At 37.5% G+C, this 22326-nt stretch overlaps 4 protein-coding genes across 7 annotated transcripts in view; 2 read left to right on the top strand and 2 right to left on the bottom strand.

Moving 5' to 3' along the window:
- Nucleotides 1–2858: 2858 nt before the first annotated feature.
- Nucleotides 2859–4876, bottom strand: mcee (methylmalonyl CoA epimerase). Its single transcript, XM_034868953.1, has 3 exons — nucleotides 4645–4876; nucleotides 3729–4069; nucleotides 2859–3220 (listed from the first exon to the last, which is right to left on the bottom strand). Exons 1-3 carry the CDS (start codon nucleotides 4670–4672, stop codon nucleotides 3068–3070), a joined length of 522 nt encoding a protein of 173 aa, XP_034724844.1. The 5' UTR covers nucleotides 4673–4876; the 3' UTR covers nucleotides 2859–3067.
- On the top strand, nucleotides 4617–10468 carry mphosph10 (M-phase phosphoprotein 10 (U3 small nucleolar ribonucleoprotein)). The gene is made up of 11 exons (XM_034868931.1): nucleotides 4617–4848; nucleotides 5940–6591; nucleotides 6674–6843; nucleotides 6926–7082; nucleotides 7644–7785; nucleotides 7958–8025; nucleotides 8134–8271; nucleotides 8365–8472; nucleotides 8856–8963; nucleotides 9052–9282; nucleotides 10259–10468. Exons 1-11 carry the CDS (start codon nucleotides 4763–4765, stop codon nucleotides 10406–10408), a joined length of 2010 nt encoding a protein of 669 aa, XP_034724822.1. The 5' UTR covers nucleotides 4617–4762; the 3' UTR covers nucleotides 10409–10468.
- Nucleotides 10469–11517: 1049 nt separating this feature from the next.
- The window catches only part of ist1 (IST1 factor associated with ESCRT-III), a 19666-nt gene continuing 8857 nt past the window's right edge, over nucleotides 11518–22326 (top strand). Inside the window, exons 1-10 of one of the 4 annotated variants that reach the window (XM_034882306.1) lie at nucleotides 11518–11628; nucleotides 12239–12339; nucleotides 12486–12666; nucleotides 12819–12906; nucleotides 13028–13111; nucleotides 13212–13322; nucleotides 13417–13611; nucleotides 14688–14789; nucleotides 15216–15261; nucleotides 15904–16114. In XM_034882306.1, coding sequence (XP_034738197.1) covers nucleotides 12252–12339; nucleotides 12486–12666; nucleotides 12819–12906; nucleotides 13028–13111; nucleotides 13212–13322; nucleotides 13417–13611; nucleotides 14688–14789; nucleotides 15216–15261; nucleotides 15904–16070 — 1062 coding nt within the window. In that variant the 5' untranslated portion in view covers nucleotides 11518–11628; nucleotides 12239–12251 and the 3' untranslated portion in view covers nucleotides 16071–16114. The remainder of the gene's footprint in view (nucleotides 11629–12238; nucleotides 12340–12485; nucleotides 12667–12818; nucleotides 12907–13027; nucleotides 13112–13211; nucleotides 13323–13416; nucleotides 13612–14687; nucleotides 14790–15215; nucleotides 15262–15903; nucleotides 16115–22326) is intronic. The other 3 variants (XM_034882297.1, XM_034882280.1, XM_034882289.1) reach the window with 3 other exon arrangements.
- LOC117950636 (polycystic kidney disease protein 1-like 2) overlaps nucleotides 20997–22326 on the bottom strand; it is a 13154-nt gene continuing 11824 nt past the window's right edge. Inside the window, exon 23 of the mRNA XM_034881911.1 lies at nucleotides 20997–21175. Coding sequence (XP_034737802.1) covers nucleotides 21129–21175 — 47 coding nt within the window. The 3' untranslated portion in view covers nucleotides 20997–21128. The remainder of the gene's footprint in view (nucleotides 21176–22326) is intronic.

Raw genomic sequence — 22326 nt, 5'->3', positions numbered from 1 at the left:
TTGAATCTTTGGCCAACTTCACTGTACTGCACTCTTAACCACTCTGAATTTAAGCATGTTTCCTATTTCGGTTTCACCTAAAAGACACACGTTTTTAATATTTTAATACATGTTATACCTACGTTGTAGTCAAAGTGTGAATCCTATTAGGAAATTTGGCCTATATTCTGCCTATGGTTGTATGCAGAGATGGCAAAACTACTCACTTCCCGTACTCAAGTAAAAGTACAGACATTTGTAATAAAAAAATACTCCAGTAAAAGTAGAAATACTGATTTAATGTATTTACTCAAGTAAAAGTAACAAAGTACAGGCTTGGAAATTTACTTAAAGTATAAAAGTAAAAGTAGCCTTGCAAATGACAACCACTTTTTATGCAAAGCTACCTAGACCACACACATTACTGAGTACATGCTGAGAAACTTTATTGGACATAGGAAAAAAGGCTCTTTAAGTGCTATTGTCTACACTGTAAATGCATGTCTGCCAATGGCCTGAAACATCACGTATATGATTGGGACAGAGACTGGGACTCAAGGTTAACAAGATTGGGACTGAGTAGAAAGATATGAATTAAATTATGATTCTGTGAGAATTCACAGATCCAGTTTCTTTTTTGAAACTGGTGTGTGTGCTCAACTATGGCTTTTAGAAAGAAAATATAGGATAAAATATGAATTACTAAACAGAGAAGTTCCCCATAGACAGAGATGGCAAAAGTACTCACTTCCTGTACTCAAGTAGAAGTACAGATACTTGTGTTAAAAAATACTCTGGTAAAAGTGGAAGTACTGATTTAACTTAAAACTGATTTAACGTAAAAGTAATAATGTACAGGCTTGGAATAAATAAATATAAAAGTAAAAGTAGCTTTGCGGACGACAACCAGTTTTTAGAGTGCAAGCTGAGAAACTACAGTGGACATGGAGAAAAAGGCTCTTTATATGTCATTGGCTACATTTAAAATGGATGTCTGCCAAAAAGCCTACAAAATAACATATATACATACATAATTTATATATATATAGAGAGAGAGAGAGAGAGAGAAAGAGAGAGAGAGAGAGAGAGAGAGAGAGAGAGAGAGAGAGAGAGAGAGAGAGAGAGAGAGAGAGAGAGAGACTGGGACCCCAGGTTAATAAGATTCGGACTGAAGATATTAATTCAGTTGTGATCCTGTGAGTATTCACAGATCCAGTTCCTCTTTTTTTTATCTTCCCCTTAACATTTAAATTAATCTACATGTAGTGTGTGCTCAAATATGGCTTCTGGAAAGAAAATAATGGATAAAATATGAACGACTAAACTGACATTAGTTAAGAAGTTCCCTATATTTTAGAATTACGCAGCACATTGGCCAGGAATCATTCTTGATGCATAGTCCACTATCTCAAACATCTTTCTCAGATAAGTTGTCTTGTAGTGGTGCATAAGTGCAATGTACAGTAGCCTACTGTGTTGACAATTAGACTGAAATCAGAATTGATGACTTAAACAATAACAAATGAAACTTGTTAGTGAGGACTAGACTAGGACTTTATTTAAAGCTGATCTGGTTTCCAACTTGGCCCCAGATGTGTCTGTTGATACAACTTCTCTGTCGATGCTTTATTACAATCAAACAGGACAAACGTGTGTGTGTGTGTGTGTTTCTGCAAATAAATAAATAACATTGTAAAGGCTACAATACACAACCGTGCGCACGGATTCATAATCTTTATAAACGTGAGCAAAGTAGGAAAGATATTCACAGATTCAAACTTCGGGGATTAATTACTTTATAGCGAAATGACATTAAATCACAAATGACCCTGATCTTTCCCGCCGTAGTGAGGTTGACAACGAGCTCCAAACTCATTTTATCAAACCGAGCCGTCCTCCACCCTGGAGAAATAATTACTGGTCTCTATAGCAGCAGCCGGCGGGGCTAGACGTCTATAAACAACACCGACACCAAAATCTATTAATCTAATGATTAAATGAGGTAGTGTTTCCAAACTTCTGTTTTAACAGGAAGAACTGTATTACAAGAGGAAGTTATAATTGAGGTAGTAATATACTGTTTATGGGATATCTTTCCTCTTTTGCTCACGTTTATAAATCCTTGAGCATGGATTGTTATGAATCCTTTGGTCAGCCGACCCCCGGTGGGGTTCTTTTCTTTCAATTCTCCGACATAATTAACAACCTTTGGTTCAAAACTAAAGTAACTAATCAGTTTTGTAAAATGTAAGGAGTAGAAAGTACAGATATTTGTCGTACGGAGTAAAAGTAAAAAGTCGCTACAAAACATAAATAGTAAATTAAAAATATGTGAAAAATCTACTTCCCATCGCTGCCCATAGAGTTACGTAGTACATTCACCAGGAGTCATGCTTGATGTCTATCTCAAACACTTCTCTCAGATAAGGCTGACAATGATCAGGCATGTCTTGCTGCTTGTCTGCCGAATCTCTAGGCTTTGTTTTCTTCATATTTAATCATGTCGCCTTCCACTACGTGCTAACGTTAGCACCATCAAGCCGCAATGGTTCTGTCAAGTCTTGTAGTGGTGCGTTAATTGTAACTTATACCCATCCATTTAGATTAAATTCGGTATTGATTAGGCTACGTGAAAAACAATAACGGTAACTCCACTGAAATGATTGGAAACTAAAGTAACAAGCCAATTTTGTAAAATGTAAGGAGTAGAAAGTACAGATATTCGTTTTAAAATGTAAGGAGTAAAAGTTGGCAAAAATCTACTTGAGTACAGTATTTGTCACTTAGTGACTTCCTATCTCTGGTTGTATGTAGATTCTACTTTTTGTTGAAGTGAAGTGGGGTGAAGACAAGTCATTCTTGTGACTCAAATGAAAATGGACATGCCTTAAACACCACACAATTTATTCCCAAATCAACAGGGAAATCAAGAAGAGACCTGGAAGAACAACTTTGAGGCACGCATGAGAAGATCACAATCTAAGTGCTATAGATCGATATTACAAAATCAACATTTGTTGTCAAACTGACTGTGGAATATACAAATGTGAATTAACAATTAAGAACAATCCTTGTCAGACTGACATGTTCATGCTTCTTCAAGCTCCACCAGCACACCGTCACAGTCTTTGGGATGGAGAAACATCACTGGTTTCCCATGAGCACCTATCCGGGGCTCTGCTGACAGAGTTCTGATGTTCTTTGCTTTCAGGTCTGCTATCGCAGAGTTAATGTTGTCTACCTGCAACCAAGAGGGAATCTGTAAATTCATTTTCTAACTTTTTTAGTCTGATACACTATTATACTAATCTTTACTGAACAGTAAAGAAATGGAGTGCAGAAAATGTAATGTTTTTGCTGTACTGGTGTCCAAAGGATAACAGAGGAATGAGTAGTTTCAGATAAGGTAGACAATGTGGACAACTTATGTAATATTGTTTCTAATACCAGTGGAGTACTGCTTGTACTCACTCAATAAACATTTTCAGTCCTTACACCTTTAGACAAAATTCAAACTATCACAGTGGGAAAAGCACAAGTGTAAATAATAAAATTAGTGATGGCTAAATTCTATTTAGCTACTTTTGTGTCAGGGCCTGGCATCGTTCAAGCTTTTGCACTTACAGTGGATGTAAAAAAAAATTTACATCACAAAAACATGACATAACACGTGGTGTGTAGACTTTTTAAATCCAATGTATGCGTCCACTAAGTGTAATCCCTACGACATGCTATCAATTGTGTCTCACCTCAATACAAATGTGGTGCATTCCTCCAGACTTGTTCTTCTGTAAGAAGCCAGCGATCGGGCTCTTCTCCCCCAGAGGATGGAGCAGCTCCAGCTTGGTGTTGCCGAGCTCAACAAACACCGTGTAGACGCCGTGCTCGGGCAGGGGCACCTTGTCGCTCACTGTGGCCCCCAGCACATCCCGATATAGAGCTGTGGCCTTCTCCATGTCGGGGACAGCGATGGCAATGTGGTTTAGCCTTCCCAGCTTCCACAGTGATCCAGGAATGCCCTGATGGAGGGGTGATGTCGTTGAATGTGCCCTCATGATTGTGAGATGAGAACATCTGGAAAGACCTGCCACTGAATAAACAGGTTACAATATAGTGAGATTAGTTGTAAGAACATGCTTTCTAAAACTGCAAGCTTATTGCACACTGTAGTGACAGCATATACAATTTAATATGTATCAGCTTGTTTTAACAAGTTCAACTGCTGTATGTTGTTAACAGAGGGAACCCAAGACATGTTTTGTTATGGCTGACCACTCCATAAAGTGGAAATATTCTAGCTGTATTTTTGTGCATCAATGTACACACATTTGCTCAAATTCAACCTGACACTTGGTATCTTGGGAATCTTCACTATATTTCAAAATAAAAGTCTGTCGGTTTGAACAAGGTCTGGCTGCCTGCCTAGCATGCGTTTAATTAACCAAGTAAGGTTTATGCAAAAGTTATGCCATTCCTCCTAGTCGAAACAAACCCATGACGCTAACATTAACATCGTGTTTAACTTGGACAGTAACTTAGTGTAACGCAGCTAATGTTCAACAACGCGGCAGTCTCGTTTGAGGTTATGCAATAAAAGAAACCGAGGGCGACCGTACTGATATAAACATGCGTTTGGTAGTTAAATAATTGTTGACACAAACCTACCTGCAACCTTCAGCGCGGCGGACGCCATGTTTGTATCTCGGAACCAAAAAGCAGTGGAAGAGTTTTTCAGCGAGCGTATTTATCTGCGACACAGACGGTTACACATGTGAGGAAAAAGATGGCTAGTGGAGCTGTGAGGAGCGTGCTGGAGGAGTGTTTAAAGAAAATAAATGTCAACACAGCACAGCCAGATAACTTTCTTAGGCAAGTGTTTGCTGTCTGTATTTTTGTGTTGTTGAAAAAGCTGTTAAATGTTGTTTACGCATGTTTGAAGAGACGAGTTAGAACTAGCTGACCTGGAGCTAAAGCTAACTGCATGCACTTCTAGCGTCAGCACCGTGTTTCTTGGAGGGTATTTATTATTTACCAAATCGCTTTTTTAACTTCTATGATATGATGACTGCATGTATTTAGACTTATGACTTGTGCGGAAACCAAATTACCATGTGGTATCTTTTCTGGGCCTAGATGTAGTGGAACAAGCAGTCAAAACACAATGACAACAAAAAAGTGGGGTTTATTTTTCAATTTAAGTTATTGGGCCCTTAAACAAGGTTATCAAATCATAACTTCACTGAAAAAGACGACATGTTAACTCAAATATAACTCCCACAATCGCAGAAATCTCAACTATCCTGCATCTACACTTCCTTTCTCTTAGTTTACTACATTTTAATCATGTTTGAAATAAGGGGACAGCTGGCCCCTAATATATTAACAGTTGTGAAATAGTGGAAGAAACAAGTAAAATATAATCAAATGCAGCACGTTAGGGGATGATGTGATCGTGATATTGCTAGAACAACAACAATCTCCTCTGGTAGTGTAACCAAAGAAGAACAAAATCTAAATATCAAAATTCTTTTAAGATGCATGACTTGAGGAGTCATATTTTTTTTTTATTATTTTTTTTATTATTTTATTTTTTATTTATTCACAACATTTGATGTTTATCGAGTTTCACAAACCTTACAGATAACTCTGATATAACAGCGTAATGTAGGATGAGACACACTGTGCCTGAACTCAAAGACATTTAAATAAGCAAAACAGAACTGCCAAAGAGCAAAACAGTTTTGGAAGTTAAAATATCCTAATTGGTGGTAAGACACTTATTCGCACATCTGTGTGTCAATTGCTCCTAATGCTTAATATGGGTTAAATGCAGAGATTGAATTTCACTACATTGTATTCTATGTTTGTGATGAATAATAATGTTTCTTCTTACACCATCTTAATTTCAACAATACACCATACTTGCCATACTGATGTGCTGTATGTTTTCACCTTTTTAGCCGTCAAGATGGAGTGGCAGCAGACTTTACCTCTCTCACTAAGACCCTGTATGACCTCCACAAAGCTGAGGAGCCTGCAGATTCTAAAGGCAGCCCATTGGCTCAACTGGTGGTGGAAAACTTTGATGAAGAGCAGATCTGGCAGGAGCTGGAGCTGCAGAACAACGCCGTACTAGAACATTTTAAAAATGTAGCTGATGAGGCTTTGTCAGATGAGATGTTAACACTGCTGGTAGAGGAGGAAGAAGTAGAGACTGATGATGCAGAAGAAGAAGAAGAAGAAGAAGAAGAGGAGGAGGAACTATCTAGGCAGTCTAAGAAAATGGCTTTCGAGGCTGAGGATGGGGCAGGAGCTTACACAGATGAGGACTCAGATTTAGATTTTGATGTGGATGCTCTGGAAAAGCGAGAGAAACAGAAGAAGGAGATTGGAAGGAAATGCTCCAAAACAAAGGTGGTTCCCTCTGAGGTAGATGATACGTTTTTCAAACTGTCAGAGATGGAGTCATTTCTTGATGATATGGACAAGCGAGAAGGAAAGGAGGATGAGAACGAAGATGAGCTAGACTATTTTCAGGACATGCCCTCTGATGAGGACGACGATCTTGACTTAGATCAAGTACTTTCTACCAAAAAACTAAAGAAAAACACAGTATGTATTGTATCACTTGTTCTCACATATTTTATTGTGTTATAATGGAATAAAATGTATTGATTAGTGTTTAAATTGACAGGTAAAGAGTTCCAGGAACCTAAAGTACAAGGACTTCTTTGATGCTGTGGAGAGTGAACCAGCTAAAGCAGATGATGAGGATGACAGCATGGATGAAAGCCAGGAAGAAGGTGATGAAGAAATAGATGGCGAGGAAGATGATTATGATGGTGAAGAGGAAGGCAGCGATGAGTAAGTGTGATTTTATTTAGTGCGTATCATTATGTGTGGGAGAAGCATGTGTGGTTGATTCCAGCATATTTGTGTTTGCCAGGGATGAAAAGACCAAAGCATCTAATAAGAAAGTGACCTTTAATCTCTCTGGAGACGAGGACAGTGAGGGAGAGGACATGGAGGACATTTTCGGAGGAAAAACCCCAAGCTCAGCAAAGTCTAAATTAAAGTCATCATTTGAGAAACGCCAAGAAAAGGTAATCAGGTTTCAAGTGTTTCTAATCTGATTTGCCAGTCTGTGGGGCTTAAATGTAGCACCAGAGTCCTAATTAGTTGTTTTAGACCATAAAGTTATTAATGCAACAGTGCTGCTTGTAGGGCTGGGCATTGTGCTAAACATAATATCCGTTTCAATACTATAACAATACTTTATTCTTCTGATTGAGGAATTTCCCCCCAAAAATTCTGTGTAACAATTAGGCCAAACGTCCTTAATGCACCAGTGTTTAATTTGGTTTTACGGAATAAAATGCTAAATGAGTGCTTCAATCAGGAAATATTTAACTACAAAAGTAACCATGACGCTTATTCAGACATGAGGCCAACATGTTGGCTAACTCCAAGATTTACGTGACAGGCTGCATGTCTGAAAGAGCCTGAGAATCCTTTAAAACCATGGATCTGTTCTTCAAAGTGGACTTCCTGGTTTATGTTTCATGTCTTAACGGTACCTGAGGCAACAAGCTCCTATCAATGCAACTCCTTATGTTTTAGCAAAGGGCTGATTTTGTTCAGAATTTTTTTTTTTTCATCTTAAGATGTCAGAGAAGATCGACGAGTTGGAGAAAGCAGCTCTCGCGGAAAAGCCCTGGCAGTTGTCCGGAGAGGTGACGGCACAGACTCGTCCAGAGAACAGCATGCTGGAGGAACATGTGGAGTTTGAGCAGACATCCAGGATGGGTGGGTGACTTTGTGTGTTGCATTCTCATGTTGGCAACTGACTGTATGTTATTTTGGATTTATACATATCGTTACACCAGCCTTATGTTTGTTATTTAATAAAGGTTATTAAAATGGCTTTTCTGTGTGCTATTTTAAATCAGACAACAACAATTTATCTTTGCTGTTTTAGCCCCTAGTATCACAGAGGAAACCACGCTACAGCTTGAAGACATCATCAAACAGAGAATTAAAGACCAGGTTAGTCACAATAGCTTGTCTTTACATTGTATGAAAAATAAGAAAGAAAAGGTTTTTCCTTTTGTTGCCTGATTATAACCCAGTGCCTCTGACTTGTGATTTTGTAAGGCGTTTGATGATGTGGTCCGCAAGGAGAAACCCAAAGAGGAGGTATTTGAGTACAAGAAGAGGCTAACGTTGGACCATGAGAAAAGCAAACAGAGTCTAGCAGAAGTCTATGAGCAGGAATACCTCAAGCAGAATCAGGTTTGTCTTTTACATTTATCTTATTTTTACTAATACATCAATGTATATGAACCTGCATCATCATTCCTTTTGCATTTATTTTCAAAAATTCAGCAAAAGACAGAGGAGGAGAACCCATCCCATGTAGAAATTCAGAAGCTCATGGACACACTCTTCCTCAAGTTGGATGCTCTCTCCAACTTCCACTTCACACCTAAACCAGTAAGTTTAACCCCCTGACATCACGAACGTGCCAAAAATCCTGACAAATTATTGAGTGTGACTGCATCTGAAACCTGTAGAAGTTAGTGTCAACACTCAGAAATTACAGGCTTATTTAGCAAAAATGTATTGTGTAGGGTTTTTACCCTAGATCTAAGTCTGGTTAGTGATATATTCAATTTAATTTGTGATTCTTAATGCATTAGATGTTTTGAGACATACGTAAACATATATCAATGCCATCCCCTCAAAAAACATGTCTGTAAATGAAGCCAATGCATAAAGTGAAATAGAAATACAATAAGGCAATTCAATATTTTAACAGATCTTTGAGAAAAGCTGCAGTTATTGAAGTACTCATTAATGTTTCCCTTTGTCCACAGCCTGTTCCCGAGGTCAAAGTGGTGTCTAACCTGCCAACCATCACAATGGAAGAGGTGGCTCCAGTTAGCGCTAGTGATGCCGTGCTGCTCGCACCAGAAGAAGTCAAGGTTTGTCATCTTTCCATTTTTAAAAATGTATTTATATCATGGTACATTTAGTTAAGGTGTGTCTAACAATGATCTTCTCTAACCAAAGGAGAAGAACAAAGCAGGAGATGTTCTGGGTGATACTGAGAAGACGTCAACAGACAAGAAGCGTGACAGGCGCCACAAGAAGATAGTGAAGCGTCTAAAGATCAAGGAGAAAGAAATAAGACAGAAACTTAAAGAGGCCAGTAAAACTGGCGAGAACAAAAGGCCATCCAAGGTTGATGTCACAGAAAACCTGAAAAAACTCACAAAAGGAGGCAAAGCCACGATATTGAAGGTGAGTGTTTTTGCTCATGTTCTTAAACGCTTTGCTTAGGACGGTATAGAGTCAGTGTCTGTATTTGTCACACACCTTAGAGTAGAAAATCAGCCTGCTAAAAATATATATATTTTATAACTTCTACTATTTTATAACTTCTAGAATTTGCCTCTGCCCCAGTTGAGTCATGTGTCTGATGATGTAGACCGTGTGCGTGTGTGTGTTTTTCTTTCTTCGAAGTCAACATCTGTGAATTTTATTTACATAATGATGTTGAAAATAGACAGATTGAATCCAGTAGTAGAAAGTAACCAACTATATTTACTTAAGTACTTTACCTGTTTTTTTAGGTACTTTTTTCACTTTTATTTACAGCATTTCCATTTTATGCCACTTTATACTCAATACTTTACAACATTTCAGAAGAAATATTGTACTTTTTACTGCACCTCATGTGAAAGCTATAGTCACTAGCTACTTTATTGACAAACATTTTACACACAGAACTTATGAACACTATGAAATATGATGCATGCACACATCAAACTACTCTAAAGTATATAAAATAATTCAAATTGGCTGCCTCTCAACAAGCAACAACATTAAAATCTTGTTTTACACACATCTGTAATAATTATCACATGACATGACATGTAGTGGTATATCACTAAGGCCTCGTGCAGACTGCCTGTGTCGGCCCTCCTCTGTGAATGCCCTGTGATAGAAGCTAATTATCTGTATAACAAATTTTTGAACTTTAAAAACTTAGCTAAAATACTTTTTACATGGTGGACTTTACATGTTACAGAGTACTCTCACATTGTAGTGTTGATACTTGGTTACTTATGTGTTGGTAGCATGTATCTGCTTCCACTACCCAGGCACGACTCACCTTCTAATGCCAATACAACCATTACATTGATTCTTAGATAATAAATTAAACTATGTAGGTTCCTGAGATGATCCAACTAACACAGTGTTTCTCTCTTCTCAGGACGAAGGGAAGGACAAGGCTCTGCGGTCCTCTCAAGCCTTCTTCTCCGAACTGCAGGACCAGGTTAAAAGTCAGATCAAAAGTGCAAAGGACCAGTCATCAAAGAAGAAGAAACACAAAGAGATTTCTGTCAGCAAACTCAAGTTATAACAACTGTGAGGGTTTGCTATGGAAGATCGTTTTTATTGTAAAGATTCTTTTTTTATTAGGGAAAAAAAGCTGATATATATTAAATCTCGCAATGCCCTGTTAAACGTTTCCATTTTCCTTTTAAATAAATCAAATGCCCAGATGTATTTGTTAGGCAGTGGGTAGAGCATTTTCAACTAATAATAAATGTTTCGCATTAAAATATTAGAGCACTTTCCTTTTGTGAAATTGTGCGTGCATGTGACTATAAATTATAGCCACAGAACATCAAAGATACTGAAATACTAAGTTGTGTGAAATCAAGGTGTATGAGCAATAATCTTGCCTTGGTCAGACAAGCAAATGTATCAGATACATAAATTAATTATACAAGTAGAATGAAAAGTGCACATAGTGAAGAATGGTTTCTTTCAATGTGTAACATTAACTAACTACAAGTAAGGGAAGAGTTTTAAGATACATACTTTACAAAGGAAAAGAAAAAAGTGAAATGAATTCCACAGTAAAAAGTTCTCAAAGACGATACATTTTTAGGATAAGATTTGACATATGTAACAATCGGTTGAAAAGATATTTTCAATCTGACTGTAAAATTCCTACAAGAACCAACATTTTTCTTATAAAGGGCATACAAATTATTTTATGAATTTTTAAAATTCCTTTCGGAGTTTTTGAAATGTAGGGGACCTCACTCTTTTTGATGTGAGTGACGTCAGATTTACGCCTCAGAGTTTTATTTTATGGTTTTTAGGTATTATATTTGATTATTACAGACAAAGTACCATATAAGCAGCATTTAAAGCAGCTAGTGGAGGTGGAGCTAATTTTATACTTCTGGGTAGTTTATCTCATGTTTATCTTTAGAGAGTGTGTTTCTATGTAAAATGTTACTCTTTTTTTTTTTTTTGCTTGTGTAATTTGTAGGTAACCATCTTGTGCAATACAACATGTCATAGTTTTCTCTGAAATATAATAACGTAAAAGTAAAAAAAAAAAACTACTTTAAGTTGTAAGTAGTGACGGGTTTCTATTTAAAAATAAATCTCACTGGTGGACTCCTGTTTGACAGAAAGTGTTAAGACCACGCCCCCTTAAGGTAAATTCCCATGATGTCACCATAGACTGTATGGATGTCACTAAAGATCATTACGGAAGTGAACCGGGCGACGAAACAGACAGAAACCCAAACAAGTTGGTGTACGTTTCACTGGTATTTACAGGTAAGTAAAAGAAACTGTTTATTAACAGGTAATCGCTTTAAAATTGTACCATTCTTCAAACTAGCTGAAGTGGGTTCAGTTTGTTCATCAGTTTGTTTTGACTTCTAGCGTTAGAAGCTAGGTAACGTTAGCTAACGTTAGTTAGCGCGAGGGATGACAGAACAGACTGCTAACAAAGCAAAGGCTAGCTAGCTAAAAGTCAGGGCAGCAACACAGACACTGAGTTTGGTTTCTAAACGTTTAACGTATATTATCGTGTGGTTTGGTGAAGAAATGAAAAACCGAGAAATTAAATAGCTAGCTACCTAGCTAGATAAGATAATAACGTTAGGTAGCCGCGTCAGCTGTCGGTCGGGTCAGGCTAAGGCTAACCAATTTGAGCTTTCAAACGTTTAATGGTGCCTAAAGTGTTCGCGTGTGTTGTATTTGTTATGAGTAGCTAAATCTGCGAAGTCATTCTGTTGTGATGGGTTGGTCATGCTCACATGATCAAGTGATTCACTGGATCCGTGGTGGAGTCGAGGTTAATGGACTAGTTATGTAGGTTGGTTTTGGTTGTATGCTTCCTGTATGTATGGATTCTGCTCCTCTCATGCTCTCCTGTTTGTAGATTGTCTATCATCATGCTGGGAGGAGGATTTAAAGCAGAGAGGCTGAGAGTCAACCTCCGGCTGGTCATTAACAGACTCAAACTCCTTGAGAAAAAGAAAAGTAAGTATTGGGCACAACAAAAACCCTGGTACTACTCTTACAGTTGATGATGTGAAATAAGTGGGTTCTTGTTCCATTTTTTTCTGTTTCTCCCAACGAATGACAGTTTACCTTTTCTCACTTCCATTCACACATTTTAATTGAAGCTGAGCTTGCTCAAAAAGCAAGAAAAGAGATTGCAGATTACCTGTCATCAGGTAAGGATGAGCGGGCACGAATCCGTGTGGAGCACATTATCAGAGAAGACTATATGGTGGAAGCCATGGAGATCCTGGAGCTCTACTGTGACCTCTTGCTGACTCGCTTTGGTCTCATTCAGTCCATGAAGTAAGTAACTTGGCCAACGAGCCAATTACCTATATGTACAATGTACATGAATTGACTATGGGGAATGTGGGGGTTTCACTTTGCAATTAACTTTATCTCTGGCTGTCATCATGGCCTTTTCTTTTTAACCCCGTTTCTGTTTCTTCACTCAGGGAACTGGACCCAGGCTTACAGGAGGCAGTGTCCACTCTCATCTGGGCAGCTCCTCGCCTCCAGGCAGAGGTGTCTGAACTAAGAACTGTAAGTACCGTCTAGATATAACATAGCACTGATGGCATTTACAACCATATTGAACAAGTTCTGTCCATTTATTTTTTAATCTGTTACTCTTGACAGTTTTATTTTAAAATGTTTCTATCAGGTATCTGAGCAGCTATGTGCAAAATATAGCAAGGAGTACGGCAAGCTGTGCAGGACAAACCAGATCGGCACAGTCAATGATAGGGTAGGCAATTTATATGCTGACCGACTGTCCAAGAATGCAGGAACCTTTTAGCCTAGTAATGTTTTAGCTGCATCTAATCAAATATCTGATGTGTTTATAGCTGATGCATAAACTGGGCGTGGAGGCCCCTCCCAAGATCTTGGTGGAGCGCTACCTGATAGAGATCGCCAAGAACTACAATGTGCCATATGAACCTGACGCTATGGTCCGGGTAAGACTTCAAAGAATTTGTTTTCACTCACTATGAAGGATGAAGTCATGCATTGTGTTTATTTACCCACTTATCCACCCCTGTCTCCGGACAGCCCGAGGTGTCTCTCGGAGAGGATGCAAACCTGATTGACGTGGACAATGACAAGAAGTCTGGAAGAGGAGGAGGAGGAGGGGGTGGTGGAGGTTTCACTGCTCCCAATGCAGCTATGCCTATGCCCATGTCCATGCCTATGCCCATGCATATGCCCATGCCAACAGCTTTCAACTATCCACCTCCCAAAGGAGCGGTAAGAGTTCATTTTCATTTCATAGGAGTAAGCTACATGAATGAAATCTTAAATCACAGTATATAGTCATATGTACCAACCATGGACTGCAATTACTTTTGCCAAAATGAATGGGATGTATAATATTGTCTTGATAATTATTATAAATCCTTAAACAGAGTTAGAAACAAACATTTACTTTAATGATTTGAAACCTGTGTTTAAAATACAACAACCTCTTTTAAAAAGATGGTCATTATTTGAGGTTTTGCCACATTCTTAACTATGGAAAGTTCCCCCATATGACCAAAAAAGGACTTTGGCTACCATCCCACCATGACAGAGGTTATTGGAATTTTGTTTGTGGTGCTCAAAGCATCCAAAAATTCCTTTTTTTTCTTTTAAAACTGAACAGCAACATGTGTTTTCATTATCAATGTCTTGGTTCATAGGCATTGATTTCGGTGGGGACGGTGAGTACACGTACACATCAGATTTAGTCACAATTCAGTTTTTGAAAACATTACAGGACAGTGTCTTTAAAAACATGACCTGCGCAAAAAAAAAAAAAGGAACGCGTCATTGTACCCGGCACTTCCGGAAATGCACTTCCAAATGCGTCTCTGTCCCCAGAACATCCCAAACCAAACTGACGCTCATGTCCTGGTTACTCAAAGAAGTCTACAGAGATGTTACCTTGGCCAGTTTAGGAATTTTCTCTTGAAACTGTTTCTAACTAAAACTGCCAGAAATGAGGTCTATAGAGGATCTTTAGTGATTTATTTTTTGAATTTTTTATTTGAATAAACAAAATATGGCCCTTTTTATTGCAGAGTAAAGTTAAAATGTTGCCCCATTTCTAAGCAGTTAGTCCTTCTCAGCCATGGCTGATTATTGCGTTGAAGATGGTTATTGTGAAGATATGACCGTGTGTCGATGTGAGAAAGATGTAGTTTTACCAGCGATGATGGCATCCAAAATGTGATGTATGATCTCAAAACAATTGTACTTTCTTATCCTAAAATAGATGAGAATGATGGTTTTACAGTAGTCAACTGCCTCCCTCTGACTTGTACCTGACTGTTGTTTTCCTCCAGGAACCGTATAATGCGCCAGTTGGAACCTACAATGACTTTCAGCACCCCATGGGAGGCGGGCTGCCCCCTCAGCTGCCCTCTTGTCCCCCCACATACGAGTCTGTAAGTGACTGAACTCTTCCCATCCATGCCCCATTCCTGTTCCCACAGATGGACAGACGGACAGGGCAGGGCACCACTCAGGGAAGAGCAGTTCATTTAACATGCTTGCAGTTTTGCCTGTTTTCTACTTATTTATACTATATCTCAGAGTAGGCCCAATATAAAGTAAGCATGGATCGTTAATACTTACACTAACTACTAACTTTGACTTGATCAATTGCTCTGAGTGGGATTATAATAGTGACAGCTGAGGCTAGAAAAAAAATCCTCTGTTGTTTTCCCTTTTATTTTATTTTGTTACTGTTTGTCTTTTCTTCTGTATCGTTGAATTAAATTGTTATTTCTTTCTAAACACTAACAAATATAATATTTATTTTATTTCAGTATGAAGGTTGCACAATCTCTTACAAGTTTTCTGTGTTTCAGATTGATGACCTAACTGAAAAACCTTTTGTTCCTTCGCAGGCCGTAGGTGAGTTCTGCCAACAGTTAAAGTTTAAGGTTGCCTGTATTCTATATTTCTGTTAGTGTCAGAAATAACCCTATTTAGGGTTAAATTGAGCTGAAGACCTGTAAAAATGCCTTTGTATTTAAAAAATTAAAAATGTTCCATTAACAGGTGTTCACTGTAGTTTTTTAGCAGATGTTATCCAAACAAGAGTAGAGAGTGTATATGTTGGGAACGTCGTGGTATTGATTTACAGTGCCATTGTTGCTGATGTGTTTTTAAAGGTTTTTGTACAACAATGGAGGTTTGTTTCAGAGAGGCATCCCAGGCAATACTATTCTATAAAATTCATTGTTGGTCTGTCTTTTTATAGGATATGATGAAGTAGAACACTATAGGATCTCACTAGATTCATTTTTGAAATAGTATTAACATTATCCCTCTTCTGTGTAAGCATTTGTCCATTCCTATATTTACATTTCCTGTTGAGTAGTAGTATAGATAGTTCTGCTATTCTGACTTTCCAGTATGTGCTGGTTACATTCTCACACAAAGTAATTATCATTGCCTGTTGGAAAATCACCACAGGTAGTTTTTTTGCTGTTGTAGGAACTGCCAGATAAACCGCTGCATAAATTGGATTAAATACCATATATTACTCTCCAGGTCCTGGCCCTTCATCTCAGCTATTTGACAACAACGCTCTCCCAGAACTCCCCTCTGTTCCCGACACACTCCCCACGTCCTCCTTCGGCAGAAACACCACAAGTTCGGATGACATTGATTTTGACGACTTAACAAGGCGGTTCGAGGAGCTGAAGAAGAAGACCTAATTGATATCACTGGTCTAGACACACACACACACAAACACACACAGGCCTGTGCCATCAACTACACAGTTCAGAGGCTATGAATCAGATTTGGATAGTACTCCACCTTCCATGGTGAAGTAATCTTAAATAGATATTAAACAAATATGGATTGTTACCTCATTTGTATAAATATGACCTTGTCAATTCACAGAATTCTCATTTCAGTTGGCAGTACCAGTGACCTCCACATGTTTTAATTTTTTTCTACAGGGCACATAATATATATTCTTACATGAAATCATGTGGACGTTGGCCACTGTTCACTCTTCATTTAAGGTCACACTGACTTTTAACATTTCCAATTTGTCTGTGTGATCTACTATTTAACCTAACTTAGATTGTAACTTTTGGGGGACTTTTTGGGTCTGACAAATATTTACAGTACATGCCTTGATTTTTACTTTGCACATGCCGTGTTGCTGCGATCTTTACCACTGTCGATCCGATCTGTCTCAGACTAGTCAAACAAGCCCAACTGGCTTCCCCAGTTTCAGTCACTCACTGTAACAAAGGCTAGAGTGTTTCTGAGCTAAGGGCACAATACACAACTATTTTCTTTGCATAAAGGTATAGAGACTGATGGAAGCCATATTTTCAGTGTATTGCACTGTCATGCAGTTATGTCACTGTGGAAAGGATGTTTTAAAACACTCCCTCTCTTCAAGGTTTATTTATGCTAGAAAAAGCGGTGTATGAGCTCTTCAGGCAAAGCTCAGGAGGACACATGTCAAACCTGTTACAGGGGTACAATGTATGGAAATCTGTAATATAATGATATATAGACCCATTTACACGAATGATTAAACGGTAAAGCAAAAGAGTTTGGTAGTAGGGAGTTATTGTTCAATATTTGACAAATCTTTTTTTTTTTTTTAAACAGTATCTCCAAATAATTGGTTTTTTTTTTCCCCTTTGAATGTCAGTCTTTTCAAATACATGCACCCTTGTATTGTTAAAGTACTTTATTTACAAGCAAAATGTGTGCAGACATGAGCAACAACACAGAAAACTACTTTGATGTAATATACTGTAAATTCTGACCCTAGAGGTGATTGTGTGTGCATGTGTCTTAGTTTGTATGTGCAACACTGCATTTGCCTTAGTCACCATTTCTCATCGGATGCCTTGCCAGTCTGTATTAGGACTATGCATTTGTTGTCCATCAAGACTGGATACATGTTACCTGTATTGATTCTCAGTTGATAGATTAGACTTTGCTTTTTTAGCTTAGCCCAAAGTTGAAATTTGGTGGTAAAAACACCTGTACTGGCAATAGAGGTTGATGTTTCTGTTTCTTCTGGAGAAATGGGAGTGACAAGGTTTTGTTGTCATACAGACGTGACGCGTTGCTGCAACCTAACTCCACCCAGCTCTGCTTGCATGGCAAATGGACGATGGCCTTGAAAACGTGATTCAGCAATCTCTGGAAAGCAAATTAAAAAGCTTTCCAGCTAGGTGATAGACTTAGTTTATTGATAGGTTTTACATGTGTTGGATTAAGTAGAGCAAGATTGTTAACACTACAGAACTGTGATCTGCTCACTGTCTTTTCTATGTTGGATTGTTCTTTCATGAGACATTGAGACAAAATGGTGTCTTGTTGCTAAAAAAATTTTTTTTTCCACTGTATACTAAAACAAAACTTTAATAAAAGATTATTTGGAACTGGAAGATGTTAAGATTTTTTTTTTTTTTTTTTACATTATCTCATTACAACTCTTCCTCTGCTTTACAATTCTGTAATGTGGAATGGTAACCAGCAGAGGTCCTTAGTGTAAAGTGAAATTATTCACTATGTTAAAATATTGATTAGCAGTGACCCACAACAAGCCTCTAGTTATAGATGAAGTGGATTATGTATTGTTGATGTTTAGTTTTTATTTTAAATTTCAGATCCGATTCTGTTTACTTTCTTCATGGATCCTAATAACTGTCTTGACAACCCTACATCATATTGAGACACATTCTACCTGCTGACCTCTAACTGTATGAAGATAAACTCAGACTTAACCATTTCTTTAAGAGGACACAAGTAAGGGCTGCTGGGAATGTGGTCATAGTGGCAACTGTTAGCATTCAGACTATTACCTATTAACATTTGGAGATAGATAAATAGCTTGAAAGGTGAGATTAATCTGCAGTTCTGTTGAGACTGTAGAGGTCATTGCATATTGGAAATTTTTTTAGACATAGTCTTTTTTTGTGGACTCTTCATTAGTCTTACAATCAGTATTAAATGTCTGTAAAAAGACAAGTCACTGTCTGATCGAGAAGAGAGTACATTTTACTCAATGCAATTATAATGGTGGTTCAAATACTGACGGTTGGGCGGGAGGACTCAAAGTCTAGTGTTTGGTAGTCTATATCCATAACATATGTGTGTATTAAACCTACACAGGAACAAGAGACGGCTGTTAAGGAAGGGATAATGTAGAGCGAGGAGGTCGTTATAGCAAATACAACCCGGACAGGGTAATCAGGACCCTGACGCGAAGCCGATGTAAAATTTATAAACATGTACAGTATATTTAAAATACATTATTTGGGTTGACTTGTTAATGTTTAAAAGGGGATCATGACTTAAATTAAGAATTTCAACATGTTATTTCCATGGCCTAGAAAAAGCTTAATTGATATTTGTGAACATGAGCTACTCTCTCTTAGAGCTAGAAGCCAGAGAAGTAAGTATTTGTGATGTCCTCAAGCATAAAGTCTGGAGCTGCTTTATACACAATGAAGGAGAGCATAATTGAGAGAATATTTTTTTGGACCTATAGCATGTTTGTTTTCTTTTTTACCCAAATGAGCATTATTCTATTGTTCCCATTTCTAAAACAGAAAGTGTACCCATACAAAGAACATTCCCCTCTCAGTACTTTGTATGTTGGGGTGGCAGTATCTCAGTCCATAGGGAGTTGGGTTGGGAACCGGAGGGTCACTGGTTCAAATCCCCGTATGAACCCAAAAAGTTGGGAGCGTGGATTGGTGGCTGGAGAGATGCCAGTTCACCTCCTGGGCACTGCCAGGTGCCCTTGAGCAAGGCACCGTACCCCCCGACCGCTCAGGGCGCTGGTTCAGCTGGCAGCCCACTCACTCTGACATCAGTGCATGTATAGGTCCTGAGCATGTGTGTATATTTCAGGCCTGTGTGTGAGTACTAACAAAAGTGTGTACACAGAGTGTAGTGCAGTAATTTCCCCATTGGGGACTAATAAACAAATTATCTTATGTGTCATCTATAACATCTTTCCCAATTCATTGTCTATGGAGCCGTTTCATAAATCATACTTGACGGCATTACAAATTTGATCTTTAGCACATACTTAGGATTTGGGAGAGAACGGTTCATGTTCACTAAGATTTTTGGACTGTCATAGACCATAGGAATAACATGTATGGAAATAATGGTCATGGTTCCCCTTTAAGCATCACAATGTCACATAGCTGAGCTAATGAGTTTTGCAGCTTTTCTTTACTAACAAACTACTGGCATTCATTATTAGCTTAGAATAAACAGCGGTATGACATCAAACCATTCTTTTTATTCGGTGAAGGTGTGTATCAGCCAATTACTTTGACATGAATGTGGGTTGAGCGACTCTACTGGAGTGCTGTAAAGAAAAATTATACAACATGCACCCAAAAGGTACTAAACAGAATGTACAGCTACTGATGCTGAAGCTCGGTTTATCTGAAAGGTTATCAGGAAAAACAACATATGTTGAATTAGTAGTCTCATTCTTTCTCCCATTATATGGTATATTTAGGTAAGGTAATGGTTTTATTTTTGATCTTTAAAAATCCCTATATATTTATCATGTAATTCATTATAGATGCATACAGATATATTCTTTATATAATAATAATAGTGACAGTGAGGCACAAAACATTGATTTTGACAGTTTACAGATTCATCAGCTACTGTGTGTCTTCAGTTCTTTCAGTTATAAGTCACCAATGGATTAAATGCATTAGGATATTAAATAATAAAGACAATATAGATCTGTTTGTTCAAGTTCTCACAAACAATACATACAATTAATGAAAAAATAAATAAATAAGTGATTAAACAAAGCACAGGATGTCTAAGACAAGGCATTAAAGCATCTCTACACACGCTTGTATTCCCAAACCAAAAGCATAAACTTTAATGTCATTCTGCTACATCAATCATTCAACAGGACAGGCTGAACTGCATAAAAGTAGGCTTGTAAGACGAAAATTCATGACATGCACCTTCAGCATGTATTACAGTGACACGAAGCTTAAAAAAGTGGTTAATTAATAATCAGCTCCCACTTGTCAAATATATTACATTAAAGCACCTTCTCACTCTTCTAAAAGCTGTAATACAATGTTACATCTAGTCAGTGGGCTGTGGCTGATGTCTTTGAATGACGACCATAAACATTTTTTTAAGTTGATATTGTAGATTGTGTACATACTTTTTATAAAGTATATCTGAAAGACATTCAATAATTCTAGCAGGGCTTCTATTCCATGACTTGTTAATTGTGTTTACTTTATTGATTTATTGAAGACCGTTTACTCTCAAAATACCTCAAAGAACTCATGATAGGTCTTACAGTTTTTTATATCTAAAGGTGCTTCAATGTCTCTTAAAGCTCTAAATGGAGTCTACTGATGTTGTATGTTGACATTAATTGAAGTAAAGCAACCAGAGATTTTCTTTACATACACATCATCAAGGATAATAAACTACTTGGAAAAAGCAACACTTTGATATGCTAGAACAACAGTTATTTAATTACTCATTTGCTCTAACTCCCATTTCCGGCTTTGGAAATTCTGCATGTGTATATATATATATATATATATATATATATATATATATATATATATATATATATATATATATATATATATATATATATATATATCCAGACAGTTATAACTAATAATAAGTGCAAAAGAGTGTTGAAGACGTGAGGATGAGGGTGCCATGGATCGCAGCCCGCCTGTTGGAGAAGACAGCTTATCCGGCTAAATACAGCTTTCTCACAGTGTGTCCCTGCCAGAGTACCGTCTACACTTGTCTTGTTGCTCTGTTAAATAGACAAGAAGTGCAGTAAGACTCTCAGTACTTTACTGCTCTTTAACTGAAGGAAGAATGCACTGATACACTTAAGGAAAAAAAATCACTCGGGAGAAGCAAGAAACTAAAAGGGTCAGTAGTTTATATTTGTCAAAGCAAATATTTTTACTATTTCATATGCATCATTACATCAGAGCTCTCTGCAGTCAACCTGAAACAAAATGGAATGTATACCTCTGTCTGCTTAATGAATTATGAATTCAATATTGTTTCTCTTATCATGGCAACCGCACTTTAAAATGCCTTTATTTTGACGCCATTTTACTTACTCAGTCTACCATATTTTTATTGTCTATTGCTTGCCTGTATTTCTTGTGTGCTTACTTGTTTGTGTGTTATTGTTTTTTGCTGTTATTGAAAAATGCTGCTACTGTAACAACAAAATTTCCCCGTCGTGGGATGAATAGAGTATAATCTAATCTAATCTAATCGAATAGGTGGTTTGGATTTAACAAGTTATATAATAAAGGAAATTGACGGGCTTTTTCAAATCTTGCAATCCGGCATCTCACATTTTATCATAAAAGGCAGTATATCTACTCTGGAGTGATTGCTAGTTTATAAAATTTTAGTTGTCACAGATATTATATATTTACTCTATTATGAAAGTTTTAGTTTTGAGTGACAAGACTGTAAGAAGTTTGTTAAAGCGAATAAAATGTATTGGAGCTACTCAATTATTCCCCTTAGGTTTACAGTGTTATTTAAATATTATTATAATTCTGGAAAAGCTGTTAAACTGGTATTAACTAAAATGTAATCCACTTGAGGGCAGCAGAAACAAACTGTGAAAAGAACATTGACATATAACTTTTAAGCTGTCATGGAAAAATGTTTTAGCAACGTGTTACATTTGCGTATTTACACATACAGCAGACCTGGAGCAACTTAATTGAATGTAAGTCTATTATTTATTCTGTTTTAGCTCGGTTTTTGGTCTTCACCAACTCCTCAGGTAAAAACGTGGTTCTTTAACAGATAAATGCTCCAATATGTTCACCAGCTAGTTGCTAATTCTGCTGTTTGGTGCTGAGCCGGTCGCGTACAGTGGGTTACGTTACCTGTTATATTCGTAAATAACACTTTGAGAGGGAACAGAAA

This window comes from Etheostoma cragini, chromosome 1 (assembly GCF_013103735.1).
Source record: "Etheostoma cragini isolate CJK2018 chromosome 1, CSU_Ecrag_1.0, whole genome shotgun sequence".
NCBI lineage: Eukaryota > Metazoa > Chordata > Actinopteri > Perciformes > Percidae > Etheostoma > Etheostoma cragini.
Note: the sequence above shows the minus strand (reverse complement) of the source record. Positions and strands in the feature narration are given on the sequence as shown.

Excerpts from the sequence above, each read along its gene's own strand:
- mcee (XM_034868953.1), bottom strand. The coding sequence starts at position 4,672 with ATGGCGTCCGCCGCGCTGAAGGTTGCAG. Across the intron at positions 4,070-4,644 it reads CGCCGCGCTGAAGGTTGCAG|TGGCAGGTCTTTCCAGATGT; the intron begins GTAGGTTTGTGT and ends CTGTTTATTCAG. Across the intron at positions 3,221-3,728 it reads TGCACCACATTTGTATTGAG|GTAGACAACATTAACTCTGC; the intron begins GTGAGACACAAT and ends TCTTGGTTGCAG.
- mphosph10 (XM_034868931.1), top strand. The coding sequence starts at position 4,763 with ATGGCTAGTGGAGCTGTGAGGAGCGTGCTGGAGGAGTGTTTAAAGAAA. Across the intron at positions 4,849-5,939 it reads CAGCCAGATAACTTTCTTAG|CCGTCAAGATGGAGTGGCAG; the intron begins GCAAGTGTTTGC and ends TCACCTTTTTAG. Across the intron at positions 8,272-8,364 it reads AATACCTCAAGCAGAATCAG|CAAAAGACAGAGGAGGAGAA; the intron begins GTTTGTCTTTTA and ends TCAAAAATTCAG.